Source organism: Carcharodon carcharias, chromosome 22 (genome assembly GCF_017639515.1).
Source record: "Carcharodon carcharias isolate sCarCar2 chromosome 22, sCarCar2.pri, whole genome shotgun sequence".
NCBI classification, from domain to species: Eukaryota; Metazoa; Chordata; class Chondrichthyes; order Lamniformes; family Lamnidae; genus Carcharodon; species Carcharodon carcharias.
The window spans coordinates 17,870,642-17,896,011 of NC_054488.1; the positions used below are offsets into that span (position 1 = coordinate 17,870,642).

General features: G+C 42.3%; 1 protein-coding gene across 4 annotated transcripts in view; it reads left to right on the forward strand.

Moving 5' to 3' along the window:
* Window positions 1-25,370, forward strand: part of LOC121293759 (splicing factor U2AF 65 kDa subunit-like) — a 50,872-nt gene that overhangs the window by 696 nt on the left and 24,806 nt on the right. For all 4 annotated transcript variants that reach the window (XM_041217047.1, XM_041217049.1, XM_041217048.1 and 1 more), the window contains exons 2-4: window positions 17,908-18,073; window positions 20,457-20,560; window positions 20,711-20,862. In XM_041217047.1, coding sequence (XP_041072981.1) covers window positions 17,908-18,073; window positions 20,457-20,560; window positions 20,711-20,862 — 422 coding nt within the window. The remainder of the gene's footprint in view (window positions 1-17,907; window positions 18,074-20,456; window positions 20,561-20,710; window positions 20,863-25,370) is intronic.

Consider the following 25,370-nt stretch of genomic DNA (forward strand, 5'->3'; position numbering starts at 1 on the left):
AGCATGATATAATTGCTATAATGGAAACTTGGCTTAAAGAGGGGCAAAAATTGAAGCTTAACATCCCTGGATGTAGAGTTTTCAGGTAGGATAGAAAGGGGGTTAAAAAGGGTGGGGGTGTGTAGTATTAATGGTTAAAGAATCAATTACAGCTGTGAGGAGGGATGAATCATCAAATGAGGCTATATGGGTTGAGCTCAAATAAAAAGGTGACAACCACTCTACTAGGAGTGTACTATAGATCCCCATATAGTGAGAGGGAGATAGAAGAGCAAATATGTAAGCAAAGCTCAAGGCAAAAACAATAGAGCAATAATAGTTGGGGACTTCAACTCCCCTAATATCAATTGGAATACGAACAATGTAGTGGGCACAGAGGGCACAAAATTCTTGAATTGTATTCAGGAGAACTTTCTTAGCCAGTATGTAATAAGCCCAACGAGAGGGAGTGCAATTCTAGATTTAGTCTTTGGGAGTGAAGCTGGGCAAGTGAATGAAGTAGCAGTGGGTGACCATAATACAGTTAGATTTAGAATGATTATGGAAAAGGATAAAGATAGAACAGGAGTAAAAGTTCTAAATTGGGGAAAGACCAATTTTATGAAGATGAGGTGTTCTGGCGAAAGTGGACTGGTTACAGCTATTTCAAGGGAGGTCAGTGACAGGTCAATGGAAGGCATTCAAAAGCGAGATTCTACAGTCACAGCTCAGACATGTCCCCCACAAAGAAAAAAGACAGTACTGCCAAATCTAGAACCCCTTGCTTATCTAGAAGTATGCAAGGTCAGATAAAGCAGAAAAAGAAAGCTTATCACACTCACAAAAAACTTAATACTTTAAAAAGCCTAGAGGAGTATAGAAAGTACAAAGTGAAGTAAAAAGAGGTAATTAGGAAAGCAAAGAGCAGATATGAAAAAATATTGGCAAGTAAAATCAAAAAAACCCAAGTTGTTTTGCCAGTACATTGAGAACAGGAGAATAACTAAGGAATGGGTAGGGCCTGTCCGAGGTGTACATGATAACTTGTGCGCTGATGCTGAAGATGTGGGCAAGGTTCTCGATGAGTACTTTGCCTCTGTCTTCACTAAGGAGAGAGATGATGCAGATATTCTAGTCAAAGAGGAGGAATGTGAAATATTAGGTACAATAAACATGGTGAGAGAGGATGTGCTGGAGGGACTGACATCCTTGGAAATGGATAAACCACCATGGCCAGATGGATTGTATCTCAGGTTATTAAAGGAAGCCAGGGAGGAAATAGTGGATGCTCTGAGGATCATTTTCTAATCCTCATTAGATATAGGCAAGATATCCAGAGGATTGGAGGTCTGCAAACGTACCATTATTTAAAAATGGTGCAAAGGATAAGCCAAATAATTATAGGCTGGTCAGTCTGACTTCGGTGATGGGCAGACTATTAGAATCAATTCTGAGAGACAGGATAAACGTGTCACCCAGAAAGAAATGGATTAATCAGGGATAGTCAACATGGTTTTGTTAGAGGAAAGTGGTGCCTTACTAATTTAATTAAATTTCTTGAAGTAATGAGGGTAGTGTAGTGGATGTTGCCTACATGGATTTTAGTAAGGCATTTGACAAAGTACCACATAGCAGACTGGTCAGAAAGTAAAAGCCCATAGGGTACAAGGGAATGTGGCAAGTTGGATCCAAAATTGGCTCAGCGACAGGAAACAAAGGGTAATGGTTGGATGTTTTTGCAAATGGAAAACAGTTTCTAGTGACGTTCCACAGGGCTCAGTGTTTGGTCCCTTGCTGTTTGTTGTATATATTAATGATTTGGCCTTAAATGTGGGTGACATGTTGGGAAATTTGCAGATGACACAAAAATTGCCCGTGTAGTTGATAGTGGAAAGGATAGCTGTTTTCTCCAGAATTATATCAATGGTTTGGTTGAGTGGGCAGAAAAGTGTCAGATGGAATTCAACCCAGAGAAGTGTGGGGAGGGCAAACAAAACTAGGGAATATTCAATTATTGGGAGGGGTGAGGGAAGTGAGACCTTGGAGTGCATGTCCACAGGCCCCTAAAGATAGCAGGACAGGTGGATCAGCTGGTGAAGAAAGCATATGGAATGCTTTCCTTTATTGGATGAGGTATAGGATACAAAAGCAGAGATGCAATGATGGAACTGTATAAAATACTGATTAGTCCATAGCTGGAATTTTGTGTACAAAATTCTGATTGCCACATTACAGAGAGGGCATTACAGCTCTGGAGAAAGTACAGTTGAGATTTACAAGAATATTGCCAGGGCTTGAAAATTGCAGCTATGAGGAAAGATTGGATAGGCTGGAGTTGTTTTCCTTGCAGCTGCTAAGGCTGAGGGGTGATCAAGATTGAGGGGCCTAGATAGAGTAGAAAGGGATGCCATGTTACCCTACCCAAGAGGTCAGTTACAAGGTGGCATAGATGTGATTGGTAGAAGGATTAAATGGAACATGAGGAAAAACCTGTTCACTCAGAGGGTGGTGGGTGTTTGAAATTCGGTGGCTGATTTGGTGGTGGAGGCAGAAACCCTCAGTTCATTTAAAAGGTATCTCGATCTGCACCTAAAGTGCTGAAAGCTACAAAGCTACAGACTGGGTATTTTAAGGTGGGATTAGAATGGGCAGCTAGTTTTTTATTTTTTATTTTTCGGCTGGCGCAGACGCAATGGGCTGAATGGCTTCTTTCTGTGCCGTAACTTTTCTATGGCTCAATGTTCTGTCCCCTTCCAGTCTGTTTCGCCTCCCCTCATTCAGTCCCTCCAGCTGGCTTCACCTCCCCTCATTCAGTTAGATCATGGCTGATATGATGTGTATCTTTATACCTGGAATCAAAGATTGTTCTGTTATAGCTTTGCCAGCCAATGAACAACCTTTAAGGAGGAAATGATTTTGGCGGAAAAGCAAATTACTGTGGGTGCTGGAAATCTGAAATTAGAGTTAACATTTCATGTTGATAACTTGAATCATCATCAGTTCAATGCCAGAGCTTCCTGGATGATGAAAGAGATTGGGAGTAAGATGTAGCAGAAACATGGTGTGTATGGTAGATGTCAGTTTGATGATACAAGTGATAACCAGGCTGAATATAGGAAGCTCAGAGTGGAAGGTTAACGATGAAAAAGATGGGCAAAGGAAGAGTATGAGAAGAGACTGACAGATAACAAAATGGAATCCAAAAGTCTTCTATAGGCATATAAGTAGTAAAAACAAGAGGAGAACCAATTAGGGACCCAAAAAAGGATCTATGCAGGGAGGCAGATGGCATGGCTGAGGTACTAAATGAGTACTTTGTGTCTTATGTTTTTCTTTTATCAAGGAAAAAGATGTGGGTCAAAGTCATAGTGAAAGATGAGGATCTTGAGATACTGGAGTGGCTAAAAATTAATACTTGGAGGTATTAGGCTGATAACTTGATAAACCAGCAGGGCCAAATGGCAAGCATCTGAGAATACTGAGGGCAATAAGGGTGCAGAGTTACTAGCCGTAATTTTCCAGTTTTCTCTTCATGAGGAGATGGTACCAGAGGATACTTGGATCCCACTACTGAATTGAACTTTGTCATTTGTCATTGTTTGTTAATCCTGGTAACTTGTTCTGTTCAACTTTTAGACATGTGTGGTTCAGACTGTTCCAATTTTTTAAACAGTTAAGAAAAAGAAACAAATTGTTGCCTGTAATATACATAGGCCCTTATGTTGAAATTCACCAAAGTGCTTTATAACATGGATATCTTTGAAGTGCAGTGGCTTATTTTGGAGATAAACATTGCAACCATTCTGCATCCTACAAGAGCAGCAAGCTGTTGACCTTTTTTTATCCTGATGTTGATTGAATGTGGAGTTTTGGTCAAGACTCAAGAGGGAAAGGGATTTTTTCATTGCCCATCCCTAAATGTCCTTGTTCAGAGGGCATTTAAGAGTCAGCCACATTGCTGTGGGTTTGGAGTCACATGTAGACCAGACCAGCTAAAGACAGCAGATTTCCTTCCCTAAAGGACATTAGTGAACCAGATGGGTTTTTACGACAATGGTTTCCTGGTGATTAGACTTTTAATTCCAGATTTTTATTGGATTCAAATTTCACCACCTGCCACAGTAGGATTCAAACCCGGGTCCCCAGAACAATACCCTGGAATACTCATCCAGTGACCATACCTTCGTGCCACCAATTCCCCTTTTTAAGCATCCATTTGCCACAGTGTCATACTGTCTAAGTTGTTATTTATCTCACACTCACAGATGGTAGTGGGTTTGACTCTATACTGGAGATAAGTTCACAGTCCAAGCCAACACACCAATAGAGTTGCCGGAGTGCTGTCCTTCAGACAAGGATCCCACCTACATACATGATGGGTTTTTATGACAATCAAAAATGGTTTCATTAGACTTTTAATTCCAGATATTTATTGAATTCAAATTCCACCATCTGCATGGTGGGATCCGGGTCCCCAGAACATTACCCTGGGTCTCTGAATTACCAGTCCAGTGACAATACCACTATGCCACCACCTCCCCATATTATGCCATGGATTCTTCATGCATCTAGATCCGTATGTATGTATGTAGGTGGGATCCTTGCCTGAAGGACAGCACTCCGGCAACTCCATTGGTGTGTTGGCTTGGATTGTGCACTCGTCTCTAGTATAAAGTCAAACCCACAAACGTGTGAGTGTGAGATAAGTAACAACTGAGTCTGTATGACATTGTATCAAATGTATGCTTAAAAAGGGGAGTTGGTGGTACAGTGGTATTGTCACTGGACGAGTATTCCAGGGTAATGTTCTAGGGACCTGGGTTTGAATCCTACTATGGCAGGTGGTGAAATTTGAATCCAATAAAAATCTGGAATTAAAAGTCTAATCACCACGAAACCATTGTCGTAAAAACCCATCTATCCTTTAGGGAAGGAAATCTGTCTTTACCTGGTCTGGCCTTCATGTGACTCCAGACCCACAGCAATGTGGTTGACTCTTAAATGCCCTCTGAACAAGGGCAATTAGGGATGGGCAATAAATGCGGGCTGGCCTAGCCAGTGACACCCATATCTCATGAGCGAATAAAAAGAGACTTCAAACATGTGTAAATTGATGCCCACAATTTGTTTTGGGAGAGTGCTGATATAATTCCCCAACCCAAATATTTTTAACTCTCACCTCGTTTTTCAATTCTATATAAATGATTATGTATTTGAGTTTACTCAGTTGCAATGTACTTTTTTCTAGTCGAATTTATAATTATTAATTGGACTCATTTGAAAAATTTTTTTTTAATTGTGTAAAGCCCCAAATTTTCTGAATCTGTTTCTCTAGGAGTGTTTCAGCATTTGCAGGTCTGGATTTTTGTGGACTATCAATCTCCAAGTGTTCTGAGTAGTGCTGTGCTATTGTTTTGAGGGCTAACCTGCTAAGTTTTGTGTACAGGCAGTCCTTGGACTTATGACACAAGTGATTCCTGAAAATCGCGTCTTAAGTTGAAACATCGTAATTCGGAACTGATTTTCCCATAAAAATGGTGTTCTAAATGGGGGATTGGTTCCTGAGCCAAGGCCCAATACCCTATTTTTACCAAAATAACCCCGAATTTTGTACTCAATCATAGACAAATAATACAGCAAACTTAATGTATTTATGTTGTAAATAGCAATCATGTTGACATTAAAAAAATCGCAAGCTAAAAATACATAGAAATCTATAATGGCATCGGGACAGCAACTGAGCATCTTGAGACAGATGGGTGGCGCACACCGTCAAAGCACACATGAATGTTTGAACTTGTTCACTGGCATGGTGTCATAAAGTCGAAACTGACGTTGGAAAGTCAAAACAGGGTGTCAATTTATAAATGTCACAAATGCATCGTCATAACTCTAATGTTGTAAAGTTGAGGATTGCCTGTAGCAGGATAGGAGCTGTTGCTGTTGCCCCCAGCTGTTTCAATAGCCGAGAATGCCAACAGGTGCAGAAATCCAATAACACAGATACTGCAATTAAATCCTTCCTCTGAATCATTCAGTTTTGACCAACTTGCACATTCTGAGTTTTGCACTTACTAAATTGCCAACCCATACAAGTTTCCTTTGAGTTTCACTTGGCCCTTGCTATGCCAAGCTATTGATGAATTTTTCTGTGGTAAAATTACGTAATGGTAATGTCACTGAACTAGTGATCCAGAGACCCTGACCCAGGATACAGGTTCAAATCCCATCATGGCAACACTTAGAATTTCAATTCAATTAATAAAAAAAATCTGGCATTAAAAGCTAGTGTCAGTAATGTCGACCATAAAACTGCCATCGATTGTCATAAAAACCCATCTGGTTCACTCATGTCCTTTAGGGAAGGAAATCTGCCATCTCTACCTGATCTGGCCTACATGTGACTCCAAATAATCAAAACTGCTTTCTGAAATGGCCAAGCAAGCCACTCAGTTCAAGAGCAATTAGGGATGGGCAACAAATGCTGGCCTCGTCAGTGACGCCCGCATCCCATCAAAGAATAAAAATAAAATTTAATAATAGGTATCTGCCAACTGAGTTTTCAGTGCATGACATTATGGATTAAACTATAGGTACAGGACCCTTTACCCGGCATCCAGAATACCAGATCAGGCATTGCTGTCCATCATATCTTTTATTAAGGTTTACAGGATTCCATTGATGGTCCCAAACGTGATTATTCCCACCTCCCATTAGTAGTACTTTTATTATTGGTGGTGGAGGGGTACTAACATTTCCTTCCCACAGAACATTCAAACATATTCTTGCAGATTGTACATTCAGCTGAAAGGTGCACAAGAAACAAAACCACAATCGCTCTGTCATTGATGGAGTTAGTACCTTGCTAATTCTTTTAGCATTGGTGGTGGATGGGGTACTATATATCTGGGTCGCAGCACGCTGATGCCCTGCTCTTTGGGTCTGGCCTATTTTCCCCCTGCATGGAAAATCCTCTTTTTTGGAACATGTCTGGTCCCAAGCTTCTGGATGCAGGGTCTGGTACTCTTATATAGTCTTGGCTCCCTTGAAGAACTGTTTGACTTGTATATCTTCTGCTTTCTCGTATGTAGATTGACAAATCAACATTGTTGCACACCAAGAATGTGGTTTTGGTGAGGTTCTTTTGTGCAGACAGGGAATTAGAATTATTGTTGGGCAAATTTGTCATACAAATTTAGACCCCTGGAAATATTGGCACTTTCCTGTCTTCTAACATTTATGAATGAATTCTGTCCTATGCAATTTACTACCCAATACTGAGATTAACGATATATTTTTGCATAAAAGTTTTACTTCACACTCCAAATTTTATTTGTGTGTTTTTGGTATTTTTAAGCATAGAAATAAAAATCATCATTTCTTTCCCAAATTTGAGAGACTAGAGCAGCTATTGAGCTAACATGGGAGGAGCCCTGCAGCTAATCTAGGGAAATTTCCAAGACATGTAACGGTATTTTGTCTCTAATGTCCCCACAACAAATAACAGCATTGTATTAAGGACCTTTTAAAAGATATGTAAAGTTGGCAATGAAACAAAATAACAATTTTGAACCCAAGGCTCCCTTGTGAAAAACTCTGCAGGAGATCACCAAGCCAATTAATTGCTTCACATTATAAGATTTGCAAAGCCAAATGCATATTGTGGAAATGTTATTTTTCACCTTTTTAGCAATGTTCAGAGCTTGAGCATGTAGATTAGGAAGGTTCTAGAGATTTCAATAATTTGATTAATGGGGTAGAAGCAGAACTAAAAGAGACACAAATTAAAATGTAAGTGCAATGTAAATGTGAAACTTTGAACATTCATCTGAAGCTCCTAATTTCAGATCATTGCTTGCTTTCGTCCCCATTGCATAGAATCATAACACTGCATGCAGCTATGTTGAGGCCAGAGTCCATTCTTTAATGAACCCACAGAACTCTAGCATGACATTAAACATAGCACAGAGCAGTTGAGAGGACATCAAGTTTCTTTCTCGTCATGCACTTCTTTTCTTCCCCATCAAACATTCTGACCTCGGGGTTGAGGGGGTGCTGTAATTTGGACCAGGTGACCTAGATGAGAAATACCATGAATAAAGACAAAGGTATTCTACATATGGGTTATTACTTAGTGCTCAATAAGGCTCAAAGATGGGGAAGGTAACAGGATGAGCTGTGGTCTTTGCTACCAATGTCATCAAGGCTACAAACTGCCTGGATTTTGGTGTTCAAAATGGAGGGCTTGAGTGTTATCTTCCAACTGTCAGGCCTTTGTTTATGCTGCAAGCTTAGTTTACAATATAAGTAATGAATTATAGTATGTACAATGCAGGAGAAGATTAGATGGGCCTTTGAGTCAGTGCCAGCAGTTTATCCACATGAGCCACCTAGTCTAATGCCAATCTCCTGCAATATCCTTAGTTTTCAAGCAACTCATTCTTAATTTTCTGAACTGTGCTTCGACAATGGTTTATAGCAGTGAATTGTACCTTCTAACTATCCTGTGCAAAGAAACATTTTCTTTTAATTTTGACTCTTGTATAAAGACTTGAGGCGTGACCGCTTAGGGGTCCTTAAAATTATGAAAGGCTTTGATGGGGTAGATTAGAGGGAATGTGTCCACTTGTGGGGGAGAGCATATCTAGAGGATATCAATATAGAATAGTTGCCAAGAAATCCAATAGGAAATTCCAAAGAAGATTCTTTATGCAAAGAGTGTTAAGAATATGGAACTCGTTACCATGGTGTAGTTTAAGCCGATAGTATAGATACATTCAAGGGGAGGCAAGACAAACTTATGAGGGACAAGGGAATAGATGGTTACAATGATGGATTTTGATTAGGAAAAATGGGAGGAGACTTGAGTGGAGCGTAAATTGCGACATGGACTGATTGGACCAAATGACCTGTTTCTGTGCTTGTATAATAAATAGTTTTTCCCTCTTGTCACCTTCTCACAAACACCATTATTTTTACTAGTCTATTTCTCTTGCCATGAAGATCTCTTTTATTTTAAAAAAGATTCCTCCTTGATATTAGTTGGGGAGGAAGAAAGAGCCCTAACTTAAATCCGGAAAAACTCAGCAGGTCTGGCAGCATCTGCGGAGAGGAACACAGTTAACGTTTCGAGTCCGAATGACCCTTCAACAGAACTAAGGAAAAATAGGAGAGAGGTGAAATATAAGCTGGTTTAATGGGGGGTGGGACAAGTAGAGCTGGATAGTGGGCCAGTGATTGGTGGAGATAACCAAAAGATGTCGTAGACAAAAGGACAAAGAGGTGTTAACGGTGGTGATACTATCTAAGGAATGTCCTAATTAAGGGTAGAAAGCAGGACAAGCAAGGTACAGATAGCCCTAGTGGGGGTGGGGTGAAGGAATCAAAAAAAGCTAAAAGGTAGAGATAAAACAATGGATCGAAATACATTTAAAAATAATGGAAATAGGTGCGAAAAGAAAAATCTATATAAATTATTGGGGAAAAAAGGTGGGGGGGGATCGGAAAGGGGGTGGGGATGGAGGAGAACGATCATGATCTAAAATTGTTGAACTCAATATTCAGTCCGGAAGGCTGTAAAGTGCCTAGTCGGAAGATGAGGTGCTGTTCCTCCAGTTTGTGTTGAGCTTCACTGGAACAATGCAGCAGGCCAAGGACGGACATGTGGGTATGAGAGCAGGGTGGAGTGTTGATATGGCAAGCAACAGGGAGGTCGGGTAATGCTTGCGGGCAGACTGAAGCTGTTCTGCAAAGCGGTCACCCAGTCTGCGTTTGGTCTCTCCAATGTAGAGGAAACTGCATTGGGAGCAATGAATGCAATAGAGTAAATTGAGGGAAGTGCAAGTGAAATGCTGCTTCACTTGAAAGGAGTGTTTGGGCCCTTGGACGGCGAGGAGAAGGGAAGTAAAGGGACAGGTGTTGCACCTTCTGTGGTTGCATGGGAAGGTGCCATTGGAGGGGGTTGAGGTGTAGGGGGTAATGGAGGAGTGGACCAGGGTGTCCTGGAGGGAACAATCTCTACGGAATGCCGCCCGGGGGAGTGAAGGGAAGATGTGTTTGGTGGTGGCATCATGCTGGAGTTGGCGAAGGATGATCCTTTGAATGTGGAGGCTGGAGGGGGTGATAAGTGAGGACAAGGGGGACCCTATTATGTTTGTGGGAGGGAGAGGAAGGTGTGAGGGCGGATGCGCGGGAGCTGGGCCAGACACGGTTAAGGGCCCTGTCAACCACCATGGGTGGTAAACCTCGATTAAGGAAGAAGGAAGACATGTCAGAGGAACTGTTTTTGAAAGTGGCATCATCAGAATAGATGTGACGGAGGCGAAGGAACTGAGAGAATGGGATGGAGTCCTTACAGGAAGCGGGGTGTGAGGAGCTATAGTCGAGGTAGCTGTGGGAGTCGGTAGGCTTGTAATGGATATTGGTGGACAGTCTATCACCAGAAATTGAAACAGAGGTCAAGGAAGGGGAGGGAAATGTCAGAGATGGACCATGTGAAAATAATGGAGGGATGGAGATTGGAAGCAAAATTAATAAATTTTTCCAGGTCCAGACGAGAGCATGAAGCAGCACCGAAGTAATCATCGATGTACCGGAGAAAGACGTGGGATGGGGCCGGAGTAGGACTGGAACAAGGAATGTTCCACATACACCATGAAGAGACAGGCATAGCTGGGGCCCATGCGGGTACCCATAGCCACACCCTTTATTTAGAGAAAGTGAGAGGAGTTTAAGGAGAAATTGGTCAGTGTGAGAACAAGTTCAGCCAGACGGAGGAGAGGAGTGGTGGATGGGGATGGTCTGATGGCTCTCCGCTTCTTCCTTGAACAGAGGCCCGAACAATCCCCATCCACCACTCCTCTGCTCCATCTGGCTGAACTTGTTCTCACACTGACCAATTTCTCCTTAAACTCCTCTCACTTCCTCCAAATAAAAGGTGTGGCTATGGGTACCCGCATGGGCCCCAGCTATGCCTGCCTCTTTATGGTGTATGTGGAACATTCCTTGTTCCAGTCCTACTCCGGCCCCATCGCACAAGTCTTTCTCCGGTACATCGATGATTACTTCGGTGCTGCTTCATGCTCTCGTCTGGACCTGGAAAAATGTATTAATTTAGCTTCCAATCTCCATCCCTCCATTATTTTCACATGGTCCATCTCTGACACTTCCCTTCCCTTCCTTGACCTCTATTTCAATTTCTGGTGATAGACTGTCCACCAATATCCATTACAAGCCTACCGACTCCCCACAGCTACCTCGACTATAGCTCCTCACACCCCGCTTCCTGTAAGGACTCCATCCCATTCTCTCAGTTCCTTCCCCTCAGTCGCATCTATTGATGATGCCACTTTCAAAAACAGTTCCTCTGACATGTCTTCCTTCTTCCTTAATCGAGGTTCTCCACCCACGGTGGTTGCAAGGGCCCTCAACCGTGTCTGGCCCATCTCCTGCGCGTCTGCCCTCAAACCTTCCCCTCCCTCCCAGCAACATGATAGGGTCCCCTTTGTCCTTACTTATCACCCCATCATCCTCCGCCATTTCTGCCAACTCCAGCATGATGCCACCACCAAACACATCTTCCCCTCACCCCTCCTACGGCATTCCGCAAGGATCGTTCTCTCCGGGACACCCTGGTCCTCTCCTCCATCACCCCCTACGCCTCAACTCCCTCCCACGGAACTTCCCATGCAACCGCAGAAGGTGCAACCTTCCTTTACTTCCCTTCTCTTCACTGTCCAAGGGCCCAAACACTCCTTTCAAGTGAAGCAGCATTTCACTTGCACTTCCCTCAACTTAGTCTATTGCATTCGTTGCTCCCAATGCGGTTTCCTCTACATTGGAGACCAAACATAGACTGGACGACCGCTTTGCAGAACAGCTTCGGTCTGTCCTCAAGCATGACCCAGACCTCCCTGTCACTTGCCATATCAACACTCCACCCTGCTCTCATGCCCACATGTCCGTCCTTGGCCTGCTGCATTGTTCCAGTGAAGCTCAACACAAACTGGAGGAACAGCACCTCATCTTCCGACTAGGCACTTTAGAGCCTTCCAGACTGAATATTGAGTTCAACAATTTTAGATCATGAACTCTCTCCTCCATCCCCACCCCCTTTCTGACCCCCCCTGCCCCGCCTTTTTTCCCCCCAATAATTTATATAGATTTTTCTTTTCGCACCTATTTCCATTATTTTTAAATGTATTTCCATCCATTGTTTTATCTCTACCTTTTAGCCTATTTCGATCCCTTCCCTTCACCCCACCCCACCCCCACTAGGGTTATCTGTACTTGCTTGTCCTGCTTTCTACCCTTAATTAGCACATTCCTTAGATAATACAACCACCTTCAACACCTCTTTGTCCTTATGTCTGTGACATCTTTTGGTTACCTCCACCTATCGCTGGCCCTCTATCCAGCTCTACTTGTTCCCCCCCACCTTAAACCAGCTTATATTTCACCTCTCTTTTTTTCCTTAGTTCTGTTGAAGGGTCATTCAGACTCGAAACGTTTAGTGTTCCTCTCTGCAGATGCTGCCAGACCTGCTGAGTTTTTCCAGGTATTTTTGTTTTTGTTCTGGATTTGCAGCATCTGCAGTTTTTTGCTTTTAACCTAACTTACATCTGTCTTTGTAGTTGTTGCTCTTCATCTGTAATAACATCCTTCTAAATTTACATTGTTTTTAAATCATCCTGCATTGGGGTAACCAGTATTGCTTCTGAAGCCTAACTTAGGACTTAAGCTGTTACTTTCTTGCTATGCTATCTTCATGCTATGCCTTTAAATACAAAACAAGATTTCCATGTCTTTTAATAGCCTTAGTTGCTTGTGTTGCTGCCTCTTATGATCTTTATCTGTGCTGATGGTGTTTCTGATTCTCTACTCCATTTTAAATTCTTAAGATATATTTCTTTTCCATATTTCTTTTTTTTTCTATATGAATGAACCTGCCACCTATTTGCACATTTTACTTGCCTGTTTGCGTCCGCGGCAGTTTTTCACAGTTAAAAATTGAGATGTCAGGCCTAGAGTACTTTCAAAGTTTTAATGAGCTAAATTGAGATAAAGCGAAGCTAGGCTTCGAAATTTTAAAGGTGTCAATTTAAAGAAAATTGGCAGTGTGACACTATGATAACCTGTATCATAACATGTCAGTATAACAATGTTTCAACTTGCAGAATAAGACTTGCTTTATCAATAGAGCAACTTTGGATTTGAATTTACATTACTTTTGCTGTTGAATTGGAAAATTCTTATCAGTGCTCCTTGGAATTCTTAGAGTGCTGGTAACTCACAGCCAGTAACATATTTTCAAGCTGCTCAATTTTATATCTCTAAAGATATATACTCACCCCTGAATTCAATAAAATGTGGTGAAATGGGTTCTTATTTATTTGCATTGTGTGCTTTATAGTCTTAGGGCTGTATTTAATTTAATTAAATTAACAGGGGTCTTGCTGAAGAGTCCGCTGTATTAAGTGCCACTGGACACGTAACTGGATTGCAGCTGATTTTCCCCTGGGATCAAGGACCCTGGGTGGAATCCCGTCTGCCACGAGTTGCCAGCCAATCAAAGGCCAGCAGCTGTATTGAACAGTAGCACCACCAGGGTGCTGGGGGCTGCTGCTGGTATGACACCTGCCTGAGGCCGAGTATTAGAACCATAGAAAAGTTACAACACAGAAGGAGGCCATTCGGCCCATCTTGTCCATGCCAGCCCAATGACACCCAGGGGCCCTTTCTAATTGCACCTTCCTGCACCCAACCCATAGCCCATAGCTTACAGCACTTAGGGTGCAGATCCAGGTACTTTTTAAAAGAGTTTAGAGTTTCTACCTCTATCACCAACTTGGGCAGTGAATTCCAGACACCCACTACCCTCTGCATAAAAAAGTTCTTCCTCATGTCTCCCCTACACTTTCTGCCACTTATCTTGAATCTATGTCCCCTGGTTCTAGAATTCTCTACCAAGAGAAACAATTTTATCCTGTCCACTCTATCTATTCCCCTCATAATTTTGTACACCTCAATCAAGTCACCTCTCAGCCTTCTTTGTTCTAATGAAAATAACCCCAACCTATCCAACCTCTCCTGGTAGCTACAATTTTCTAACCCTGGCAACATTCTTGTAACCCTCCTCAGCACTCTCTCTCCAGGGCTATTATGTCTTTCCTGTAATGTGGTGACCAGAACTGCACACAATACTCCAGTTGTGGCCTCACCAGTGTCTTATACAATTCCAACGTTATATCCTTACTTTTATATTATATCCCTCTGCCAATGAAGGAGAGCATTCCAAATGTCTTCTTTACAACCTTGTCCACTTGAACTGTTACCTTCAGGGACCTGTGTACTTGTACGCCAAGATCTTTCACTTCATCTACCCCTCTTAGTATATTCCCTTTTATTGTGTAATCCCTGTAACTGTTTTATCTCCCTAAATGTGTGACCTCACACTTCTCTATGTTAAAATCCATCTGCCACCTTACCGCCCGCTCCACCAACCCATCTATATCATTTTGGAGATTATGGCTATCCCCTACACTATCCACTATTCGGCCAATCTTTGTGTCATCTGCAAATTTCCCAATCGTGCCCCCCATGTTCACGTACAAATCGTTAATATATAACACAAACAGCAAGGGTCCCAACACCGAGCCCTGTGGAACACCACTTGAGACAACTTTCCATTCGCAAGGGCATCCATCAACCTTTGTTTCCTGTTACAAAGCCAACCTTTTATCGAGTTTGCCACATTACCCTGAATCCCATGGGCTTTTACTTTCCTGGCCAATCTGCCATGTGGGACCTTGTCAAATGCCTTGCTAAAATCCATGTACACAACATCCACTGCACTACCTTCATCAACCCTTCTAGTCACTTGCTCAAAGAATTCAATCAAATTTGTGAGGCAGGACCTTCCTTTAACAAATCCATACTGACCATCTCTGACTATTCCATGCCTTTCCACATGACAGTTAATCCTATCTCTCAGGATTGATTCTACTAATTTGCTCACCACCGATGTAAGACTAACTGGCCTATAATTGTTTGGCATTTCCTTTGATCACTTTTTAAACAATGGAACTACGTTTGCATTTCTCCAATCCTCCGGTACCTCCCCTGTATCTAGTGAAGATTGGAAAATCATCCTCAGAGCATCTGTTATCTCCTCTCTGACTTCCTTCAGCAGCCTCGGAAACAATCCATCTGGCCCTGGTGACTTATCAACTTTCAAGGATTTCAACCCTTCAAGTACTTGCTCTCTCTTTATGACGATCCCATCCAGTATCTCGCAGTGTTCCTCCTGGACTACTATATCTACATCCTCCCTTTCCTTTGTAAACACAGAGACAAAATATTCATTCAAAATCCTTCCCACGGCCTCTGAATCTCCAAACAAGTTTCCATCTTCATCTCCTTAACTAACCTTTTAGCATTAATGTATTGGTAAAACATCTTTGGGTTATCTTTAACTTTACTTGCTAATCTTTTTTCATGCCCTCTCTTTGATTTCCTTGTTTCCTTTTTTACTTCGTCCCTGCACTTCCTATATTCGTCTAGGCTATCTGCAATGCTTAGTTCTTTGTGCCTATCGTACGCTTTCTTTTTCTGTTTGATCTTCCCCTGTATTCCTCTAGACAACCAGTGGGGTCGAGATTTGGCAGTACCGCTCTTATTTTTGTAGGGGACATGTCTACTTTGTACAATTAGGTTCTTGCTTTTTAGTGCTTCCCACTGGTTTTCCACTCTTTTATCCCCCGCAGTACTGTCCAGTCCACCTCAGCCAAGTCCCTTCTCATTTCTGCAAAATTTGCCTTCCCCCAGTTCAAGTCTTTTACTCCTGCCTTATCTCTGTCCTTTTCCATGGTAATGCTAAATCTAACTGAATTGTGATCACTGTCCCCGATATGGTTGCCAACTGTCGCTTCACCCACTTGCCCTTCTTTGTTCCCCAAGGCTAGGTCTAGAATTCCTTCTCCTCTCATTGGGTTTGTCACTAATTGTTTGAAAAAAAATTCCTGGACACACTGCATGAATTTTTCTCCCTCAGTGCACCTTATATTTTTTGAATCCCAGTTGATATTAGGATAGTTGAAGTCTCCTACTATTATTGCCCTCTTGTTCTTACAAGCAGAAATTTACGTACATATTTGTTCTTCTATCTCCCTTTCACTATTTGGGGGTCTGTAGTGTACTCCTAGTAGTCTGACTGCCCCTTTTTTATTTCTAAGCTCAATGCATTAAGCCTCGTTTGTTGACCCATTTAGTATATCATCCCTTCTCACAGCTGGAATTGATTCTTTAACCATTAGTGCTACCTCCCCTCCTTTTTTATCTCCTATCATGTCTGAAGACCCCATAACCAGGGATATTAAGCTGCCAGTTTTGTCCCTCCTTTAGTCTGGTCTCCGTTATAGCAATGACATCCTGCTGCCATGTGTCTACCTGTGCCCTTAACTCATCTACCTTGTTTGTAATATTCCTTGCATTGAAGTATATAAACAGTTTAACCCTGTCAATTTCCCTTGCTAGACACGTTTTAAACTTTGCTTCTCTTGTAACTCCATGTCGGTCACAACATCCCTAGTTAATATTCTACCTCCATTTTTACGATCTGAATCTGACCTATCTGATTCTACTCCTGGGATCCCATCCTCCTGCCACACTAGTTTATATAGTCCCCAACAGAACTAGCAAAAGCCCCCGCAAGGACATTGGTCCCAGCTCTGCCTGGGTGCAGCCCGTCCGGTTTGTACAGGTCCCACCTTCCCCAGAACCGGTCCCAGTGCCTCAAGAATCTGAATCCCTCCCGGCTACACCATCTCTCCAGCCATGTGTTCATTTGGTCTATCCTCTTATTCCTGCTCTCGCTAGCACGTGGAACTGGGAGTAATCCTGAGATAACTACATTTGACGTCCTGCATTTTAATTTATCTCCTAACTTCCTGTACTGAGCTTGCAGGTCCTCATCCCTTAGTTTACCTATGTTGTTGTTACCAATGTGTACCGTGACCACTGGCTGTTTACCTTCCCTCCCCAGAATGTCCTGCAGCCGCTCCATGGCATCCTGGACCCTGGCACCAGGGAGGCAACATAACATTCACGTTTGTGGCCACAGAAGCGTCTGCCTGTGCCCCTAACTATTAAATCCCCTATCACTATAGCCCTACCACTTGTTTTCCTCCCGCCCCTCTGAGCAGCAGAGCCACCTATGGCGCTGTGAACTTGGCTGTTGCTGCTTTCCCCTGAGATGCCATTCTGCAACCCCCCCCCCCCCAACAGTATCCAAAGCAGTATGTCTGTTAGAGAGGAGGATGACCACAGGGGACTCCTGCACTACCTTCCTGAGTCTTTTACTGTTCCTGATGGTCACCCATTCCCTTTCTGCCTGTGTAATCTTCACCTGCGGTGTGACCACCTCGCTAAACGTGCTATCCACGACTGGCTCAGCATCAACCTTAGGCCACAGGTGAGTGAAGGTGAGATGTGGTGTGAGGGGGCTGGCTGTCAGGGGGCTCCATCCCCCTTCCCAATTGCAGGCCCCTGGATCAGGAACTGATCCCCACCCCCTTCCTAGGAGCCCACAGGCAACCCTGCACAGGTTTGCTCGTCGTGCTCCCTGCATGGGGAGCTGCCCCAGCAATGTGTTCTAACAGTTCTCCTCCCATCTCCTCTAGAAGAATATCTGTGCTGCACCAGGGGGTGTGTCAAATTTGCTAATCTTCCTTTTTGGTGTGTGTGAGATTGGCCGTTTCGTGTCTCCACTAGAAACAACTCAAATTCAGAATTGCACCCCACAAGTGGAATAAACTTTGGGTGATGGTTTAAAGCAGGCAATATCAGATTATCTGCCCCTTTTGGAACTTGCCAGATTTTTCCCTTTCTGTTGAGCGACTTGATTGTAAATTTCACTGCCTCTGTTTTTAGAACGGGAAAAGGAACGGCACAAGAAGAAAAGTCGAAGCGTTTCCAGAAGCAGAAGCCGGGATAAAAAACGGAGAAGTCGAAGCAGAGACAAGCGCAGCCGAAGTCGAGGAGGGCGAAGCAGAAGCAGGGATAAGCGAAGCACTTCACGAGAACGGAAGCGTCACAGGTAACTTGCTGTTTCCTGACTGTTCACAACAGGCGCATAACACTTGCAGAGTATCAGTGTGCACGCTGCAGCAGTGCTGACCATAGCTATGCCACCTTGAGAGGCTCGTGGCAAAGGCCAGATGGTTCCCAAGAAGGAAGGATAAATCATGAGATTCATGTGTTGCCGACAGCCATCACAGAGCAGCATGGAAGTGGACTGGAAACAGGTCGGATGCTGGTAGTGGATGATCCAGAGTGAAAACTGGAGGATTTGATTAGCTGACAATTTCTAGAAAAAATCAGAACCAGGAAACTGTTTACACTATATTTAGTCCTCTTTCGTTTTGCCATTTGGGATTAAGGCTGCTCATCTCGCCAACCACCTTCTTGAGGGCAATTAGGGATGGGCAATAAATGCTGGATGAGTTAGCAATGCCTGCATCCTGTGAAAGAGTAAAAAAAATTAATTTTTACTTTTTTTAAAAAAAATTAGAAATTAAATAAATTATGTCATTCAGTCTTGAATGTTGGTGGTTGATTCAACAGATCAGCTTACCTCTCCTGCTAGAAAAGATACTTGTTTGCTGCCCAAACAGAAGGTGCAAACTCATGCTGGAGTACAGCTCCACTCTGTACTCTGGTTCAATGGCTAAATGCTACTGTGACGAGGCATCACAATCAAACCTGATCATTCTCAGCACTCCCTGCCAGTGCAGAGAGTTTCTCCTTATACATACCTATTTCCATTGCCTAAACACTCAAACATATGATTATGTGACCAGCTCATCTGAGCATTATTTCAACAAACTGGATAGTTATCCTGTGGGTTGCCTGCATCTTTTCCAGTGTTTAGTTTTTGATTACACTGGAGCCAAAGCAGAATGCCACACCTGCAGACATTCATCTTTGGACAAATCTGGAAAGGATCTCCATGCTATTGGTCAGCTTGTTCATCCTTCAGAATATGTTGCCTTCTTGAAAGAAAAAAAACCTGACTGCTGCTGACCACTATCTTCATTTAACCTGTCATGTCTGCACTGGTTCTTTGCAAGAAGCTATTTAGTCCCATTCTACTGTCCTTTTTCCTCATATCGTTTTAAACTTGTTTCTGTCTGGGGCAACTATATCATCCCATGATTTAAAGTAGTGGCTCCAGGAGCAGGATGGGGTTATGAACTCTGACAAGTTAGGTAGACTTGATTTCTGTCTCCTGGTTCAAACTCCAATTTATACTACTAACCTTGACAAAATATAATGCACTAGTCCAGAAGCAATTCATGTATTTCAAAGGTGAATGACATGGCAGTGCACAGATACATAAGGGCTGGTCCTCCTGGGCACTGGTGTCAAAAATAAGTCAGTAATTTTCTCATTCCATAACCAAATGACAACTGACTGCCAATGAATCCTTAGTGTTCTCTGATGTAGTGGTGTACTCAGGTGAAGGCAATTTGCATGATCTTGAATCCAATGGTGAACCCTGTTAACAAAGTGGAAGTTGGTCATTTAATTATTACAGGATTAACCAGAGGCTGTATAGTCTTTGTGGAAATAGGTGCTTTGCGTATGTAGAAGAGTTACAGAAGTCTCTGACAGATAGAGGAGTCAAGATAATTCTGTTTTTTCCAGGTAATGGTACTGACACCACCTTTTTTATCATGTTTGGGAATGTCCAAGTAGGAACAGAGAGCTATAGTCCCAAGAGAGTACTCAGATTTGAGTAAGTACAATGAGAGACTAAGAGGACTGATATACAATCCTTGTTGCAGCAGCTGTTCTCATTTAAAGTAATTGAAAAAGAGGAAGAGTCATGGTATCAGGAATCCTGAAGAAGAAATGGACCATCTAGCTAAAAAAAAAATGGCAGAAGAACTCAGCAAGATAGCCACGTGGAGCATCTTACTAAAACAATTTTTACTTTTAAAATCCATCTGCAGCATGTTCAATCTGCTCTTAATATGTCTCTTTGGTTAAGCCCAGTAAGTTCCCAGAGGTATATGGAGTTTCATTTTCATATCTTCCATATCTGATACTACCAAATATGGAAGAATCTATCTTGCTCAACATAAGGTATTCTGCATACCAAGATTCCATCCTGCCAACCCACCATTCCCTTGCAGGGTGCATTTCTTTATTCTGTTGATAGCTTTGCTGTTTCTCTGGAGCAGAGTGGTAGTATCCATACATTTATATTGCTCGTAGGGCAGACTGTATCACTGGATCTAAGAAGTTTTCTTATAATTTACCCTTTTGTTGAAGCTCTGTAGTATGACTATGATAAATATTTCAAATCACATAAAATTATCCTACCTTGGTGTGATATAACTTCTGGTGTTTCAGTAGCATACATTTCTCCATGAAAGCATTAAGTTTTGCAAGCTTTGTTTGCTTTCATCCTACAGTCGGTCTCCCCGTCGTTCTCGCAGAAAGAAGCCTTACAGATACTGGGATGTGCCTCCTCCAGGCTTTGAGCACATTACCCCAATGCAGTACAAGGCAATGCAAGGTAGATTCTTCCAACTTATTATGTTGCATTTAATGAGAACCAAGTCAAACCATTACATGATGCTCTGACTGTTGTAGTGTTGCTCTTCTGTGAATACATGTATATTGCACTAAGAAAAAGAATCAGCTTGTCTCCCTCTGTTTTCCTTAGCTGCGGGTCAGATCCCTGCTACAGCACTGTTGGCGACCTCCACAGTAGGTGGTGTGACGATCACACCAACACAAGTTCCTATCATTGGCAGCCAAATGACCAGGCAGGCCAGACGACTGTATGTTGGCAACATACCTTTTGGTGTCACAGAGGCAAGTGCAAAGTTTCTAAATGCATTTTACTGTCATCATGTTGGTTTGGCTTAATGACATGACAGCAACAGATCTCATTGAAATGTTTGAAAGAAAAGGTCATGTGGAGGGTCAAGATACTAGGAATTCTGGAGAAGAAATAGATCATCTAGCTAAAAAATCATTACCTGTGTGCTTGCCTTCCCACTTTCAAATTAGATGCTGGGATAAATTGTAGATATTAAGTTGCAGGGTTGCAAGCACAGGAGTTGGAAAAGCCCAGTCCGTGTTGGTTTTGCAGCTGAGAAAAAGAATAAAAATTATACTTCATGATTTCCTGATCTTGTACATTTCACAGGTTAGATCATTCAAATTTGGTCTGTGATCACGGTCAAGACAGTGTGACTGCAGGTGAGGCAGGTATGGGGACCCAAGGGGTAGCGTTCAAGGAGCCTCAGCCCCTGAAATTGCCCAACAGTTAAGGAGATCAAAACTGGGAACTAAATATTCAGGGGTATGTGACTTCGAAAGGACAGACAGGAAGGAAAGGGCGATGGGGTAGCTTTGTTAGTACAAGATGGAATAAGTACGATAGCAAGAAATGATCTTGGATTAGAAGATGTGGAATCCATGTGGGTTGAGGTAAGAAATAACAAGGGGAAGAAGACACTGGTGGGAGTAGCCTGACAGTAGGCCCCCTAACAGTAGCTTTGCTGTCGAACAGAGAATAAATCAGGAAGTAATGAGGGCATGTTTTAAAAAAGACAGTATATTAATCATGGAGACTTTAATCTCCATGTAAATTGGGAAAATCGAATTGGCAGAGGTAACAGCGAGCAAGAATTCATAGTGTATTTGGGATAGTTTCCAAGAACAATATGTTGTGGATCCAACCAGGGATCAGGCTATTTTGGATCTGGTAATGTGTAATGAGGCTGGTTTAATAAATGATCTCAAGAGTAAAAGATCCCCTAGGAAACAGTGACCATAACATGGTAGAATTTAGCATTAAGTTTGAGAGTGAGAAACTTAATTTGGAAACACCTGTGCTAAACTTAAATAGGGGTAATTACAAAGGAATGAGGATAGAGTTGGCTGGAGTGGACTGCAAAAGGAGTTTATCAGAAAAGACGGTTGATGAACAATGGCAGATGTTTAAGAAAACAGTTCAAGAGTCGCAACAAACATATATCCCAGTGAGGAAGAAGGATTGTAGGAAGGGAATAAACCAACCATGGTTAACCAAGGAAGTTAAGAATAGTATCAAGTTAAAAGGAAAAACATATGTGGCAAAGATTAGTGGTAAGCCAGAGGATTGGGAAAGTTTTAAAAACCTACAGAAGACCAAAAAATTAATAACCAGGGAGGCAAAATTTGAGGGTGAACGAGCAATGGACTAGAAATGGACAGTAAGAGTCTCTTTAAATATATAAAAAAGAAGGGAGAGGCCAAAATCAATATAGACCCCCTAGAGAATGAGGCTGGGAAAATAAAGGGGAACCAGGAAATGGCAGAGGAGTTGAATAAATATCAGTCTTCATGGTAGAAGACATTAATAGCATTCCAAAAATATTCAATAATCATGGGACAAAAGTGGGGGAGGAAATATATACAATAACTATCACTAGAGAAAAAGTACTAGGGAAACTAATGGGGCTAAAGGCCGATAAGTTACCTGGACCTGATGGGTTGCATCATAGGATATTAAAGGAAATAGCTACAGAGATAGTGGATGCACTGGTAGTGATCTTCTAAGAATCCTTAGATTCTGGAAAAGTCCCAGAGGATTGGAAAACTGCCAATGTAGCACCCTTATTCAAAAAGGGCGCCAGTAAGCTTAACATCTGACATTGGGAAAATGTTGGAGTCTATTATAAAGGATGTAACAGCAGAACATTTAGAAACGCATGATCTAATCAAGCAGAGTCAGCATGGCTTCATGAAGGGGAACTCATACCTGACAAATCTATTAGAATTCTTTGCAGAGGTAACGAGCAGGAAAGATACAGGGGAACCAGTAGATGTAATATATTTGGCTTTCCAAAAGACGTTCGATAAAGTACCACACATAAGGTTACTTCATAAGATAAGAGCCCATGGTTTTAGGGGTAGTATATTAGCATGGATAGAGAACTGGCTAACTAGTAGAAGACAGAGATTTGGAATACAGGCGGCATTTTCAGGATGGCAACCTGTAACTAGTGGAGTGCCACAGGGGTCAGTGCTAGGACCACAATTATCTACAATATATATTAATGACTTAGATGAGGGAAATGAATGTACTATCACCAAGTTTGCAGATAACATAAAAATAGGTGGGAAGGCAAATGGTGAGGATGGTACCAAGAGTCTACAGAGGGATATAGACAGGTTAATTGTGTAGGCAAAAAACGTGGCAGATGGAATATAATGTGGGAAAATGTGAGTTTATGCACTTCAGCAGGAAGAGTAGAGGAGCTGAATATTATTTAAATGGAGAAAGACTGAAGAAAGCTGCAGCACAGAGGGTTTTGGGAGCCTCGTCCAAAAAGCTGGTACCTAGAATACTGTGAAAAGTTTTGGTCCCCCTATCTAAGAAAAGATATATTGGCATTGGAGGCAGTCCAGAGAAAGTTCACTAGGTTGATCCTGGGGATGGAGGGATTCCCTTATGAGGAGAGGTTGAGCCAGTTGAGAGGTTGAGTGCAGTTGAGCCTGTAGTCATTGCAGTTTAGTGGACTGAGAGGTGACCTTATTGAAACGTATAAGATTCTTAGGGGGCTTGACAGGGTAGATGCTGAGAGGTTGTTTCCCCTTGTGGGAGAGTCTAGGACCAGAGGGTATAATCTCAGAGTAAGGGGGCGCCCGCTTAAAACCGAGATGAGGAGGAATTTCTTCTCAGAGGGTAGTCAATCTGTGGGCTTCTTTACCACAGAGGGTTGTAGAGGCTGGGTCGTTAAGTATATTCAAGGCTGAGATAGACAGATTTTTAATCAGTAAGGGAATCAAGGGTTATGGGGAAAAGGCAGGAAAGTGGAGTTGTGGATTATCAGATCAGCCATGATCTCATTGAATGGCGCAGCAGACTTGATTGGTCGAATGGCCTACTTCTGATCCTATGTCTTATGGCCTAGATGAAAACGTGCAACAATAAAAACCATTGTTGAGGAAGGAAGACATTCATTTTTGTAGTACCTTTCACAACCTCAGGACATCTCAAAGAGCTTTCTATTGAAGTTGAATCGCTGTTGTAATGTGGAATGTGCCAATTTGTGCACTGCAAGGTGTTAGTTGCGGGATAAATGTTTGCCAGGACATGACAACTTCCTTGTTCTTCAAATAGTGCATGGGATCTTTTGCATCCATTTTAAGGCTGGCAAGGCTTCAGATTAGCATCTCCTCATCCAAAAGCCAATAGCTGTAATATTGCAGCACTTTTAGTACTGCACTGGAGCAGCATCCTAGATTATTCGCTCAAGCCTCTGAAGTGAGGCTTGAATCCATGCCCTTACTCAGATGTGAGCGCTACTACTGAGCAAGGCTTACATTTGGATGAGGGATGGTAGGTGGAAAAATGGATGGATTTAGGGAAGGAATTCTCGAGCATGGAGCCGATGCAGCTGAAGATAAAAGTGGAACAGAGACAGAAAAGGCGAGAGTCAGAGGAGTGAAAAGTTCAGGGCATGAAGGAGGTTAGAGATAGGGAGTAGCAAGGCCATAAAGGGATTTAAATATAAGAAGAAGAATTTTAAATAAAACCTTAGACCTGTATGACAGTGTAGATCAGCACAAATTGGGTATGAACAGAACTAGTGTGGGGCAAGATACTAAGGTTGCTATATCCGCCATGGGTCAGTGTCTAATAATTCTGTCTTCAAAAGATTATTGCTTTGCAGTTTGTGGGAATAAGATGTGGTGAGTTTAACAACAGCTTGGTATTACACAACAGCGTTAATAGTTTTCCAATTATATTTAACTGTTTGAGCATGGGGCTTTTGGATTCTCTAATGTTATTCACTTCCTCCCTGCTGCACCCAACCCCCTGCAAAATGTCATGGGTCAGTGTGTCATACTGAGCTGATTAAAATTGACATTAGAATCTTTAGACTAGAATGTAAAATTCATCTGTGGTTTCTTTTATGATTGCTGTAGGCAATCCTTGCCAGAAGTGAACATGTCTGGTGCCAACTCTTGCTTCTGATGGTCAAATAGACCCTTCAATTTGGAAAGCATCCATAGAACTGTACCATCTCGCACCTTTTCAATTTTCATCCCATAGCATCTATTGAAAAGGCAGAGAGAGAGGAAAGCCATTTGAGCTGTTTTTATAACTTTCTGTAATTGGTAATCAGCCCACACCCCACCCCAACCCTGCACCCACCCCTACCCAGCAAAAGCAATTGTGCAACCTGTTTGCAGATTGTCAGAAGAACTAACTTTGATAATGGTTCTTGTGTGGATAGAATTGTATGGATTTCGTAGAAAACTGAAATGTTAGTGGTTGACGTTTTTAAGTGTTGATGGCATATCAAAATGTGGGAAAAGTGCAT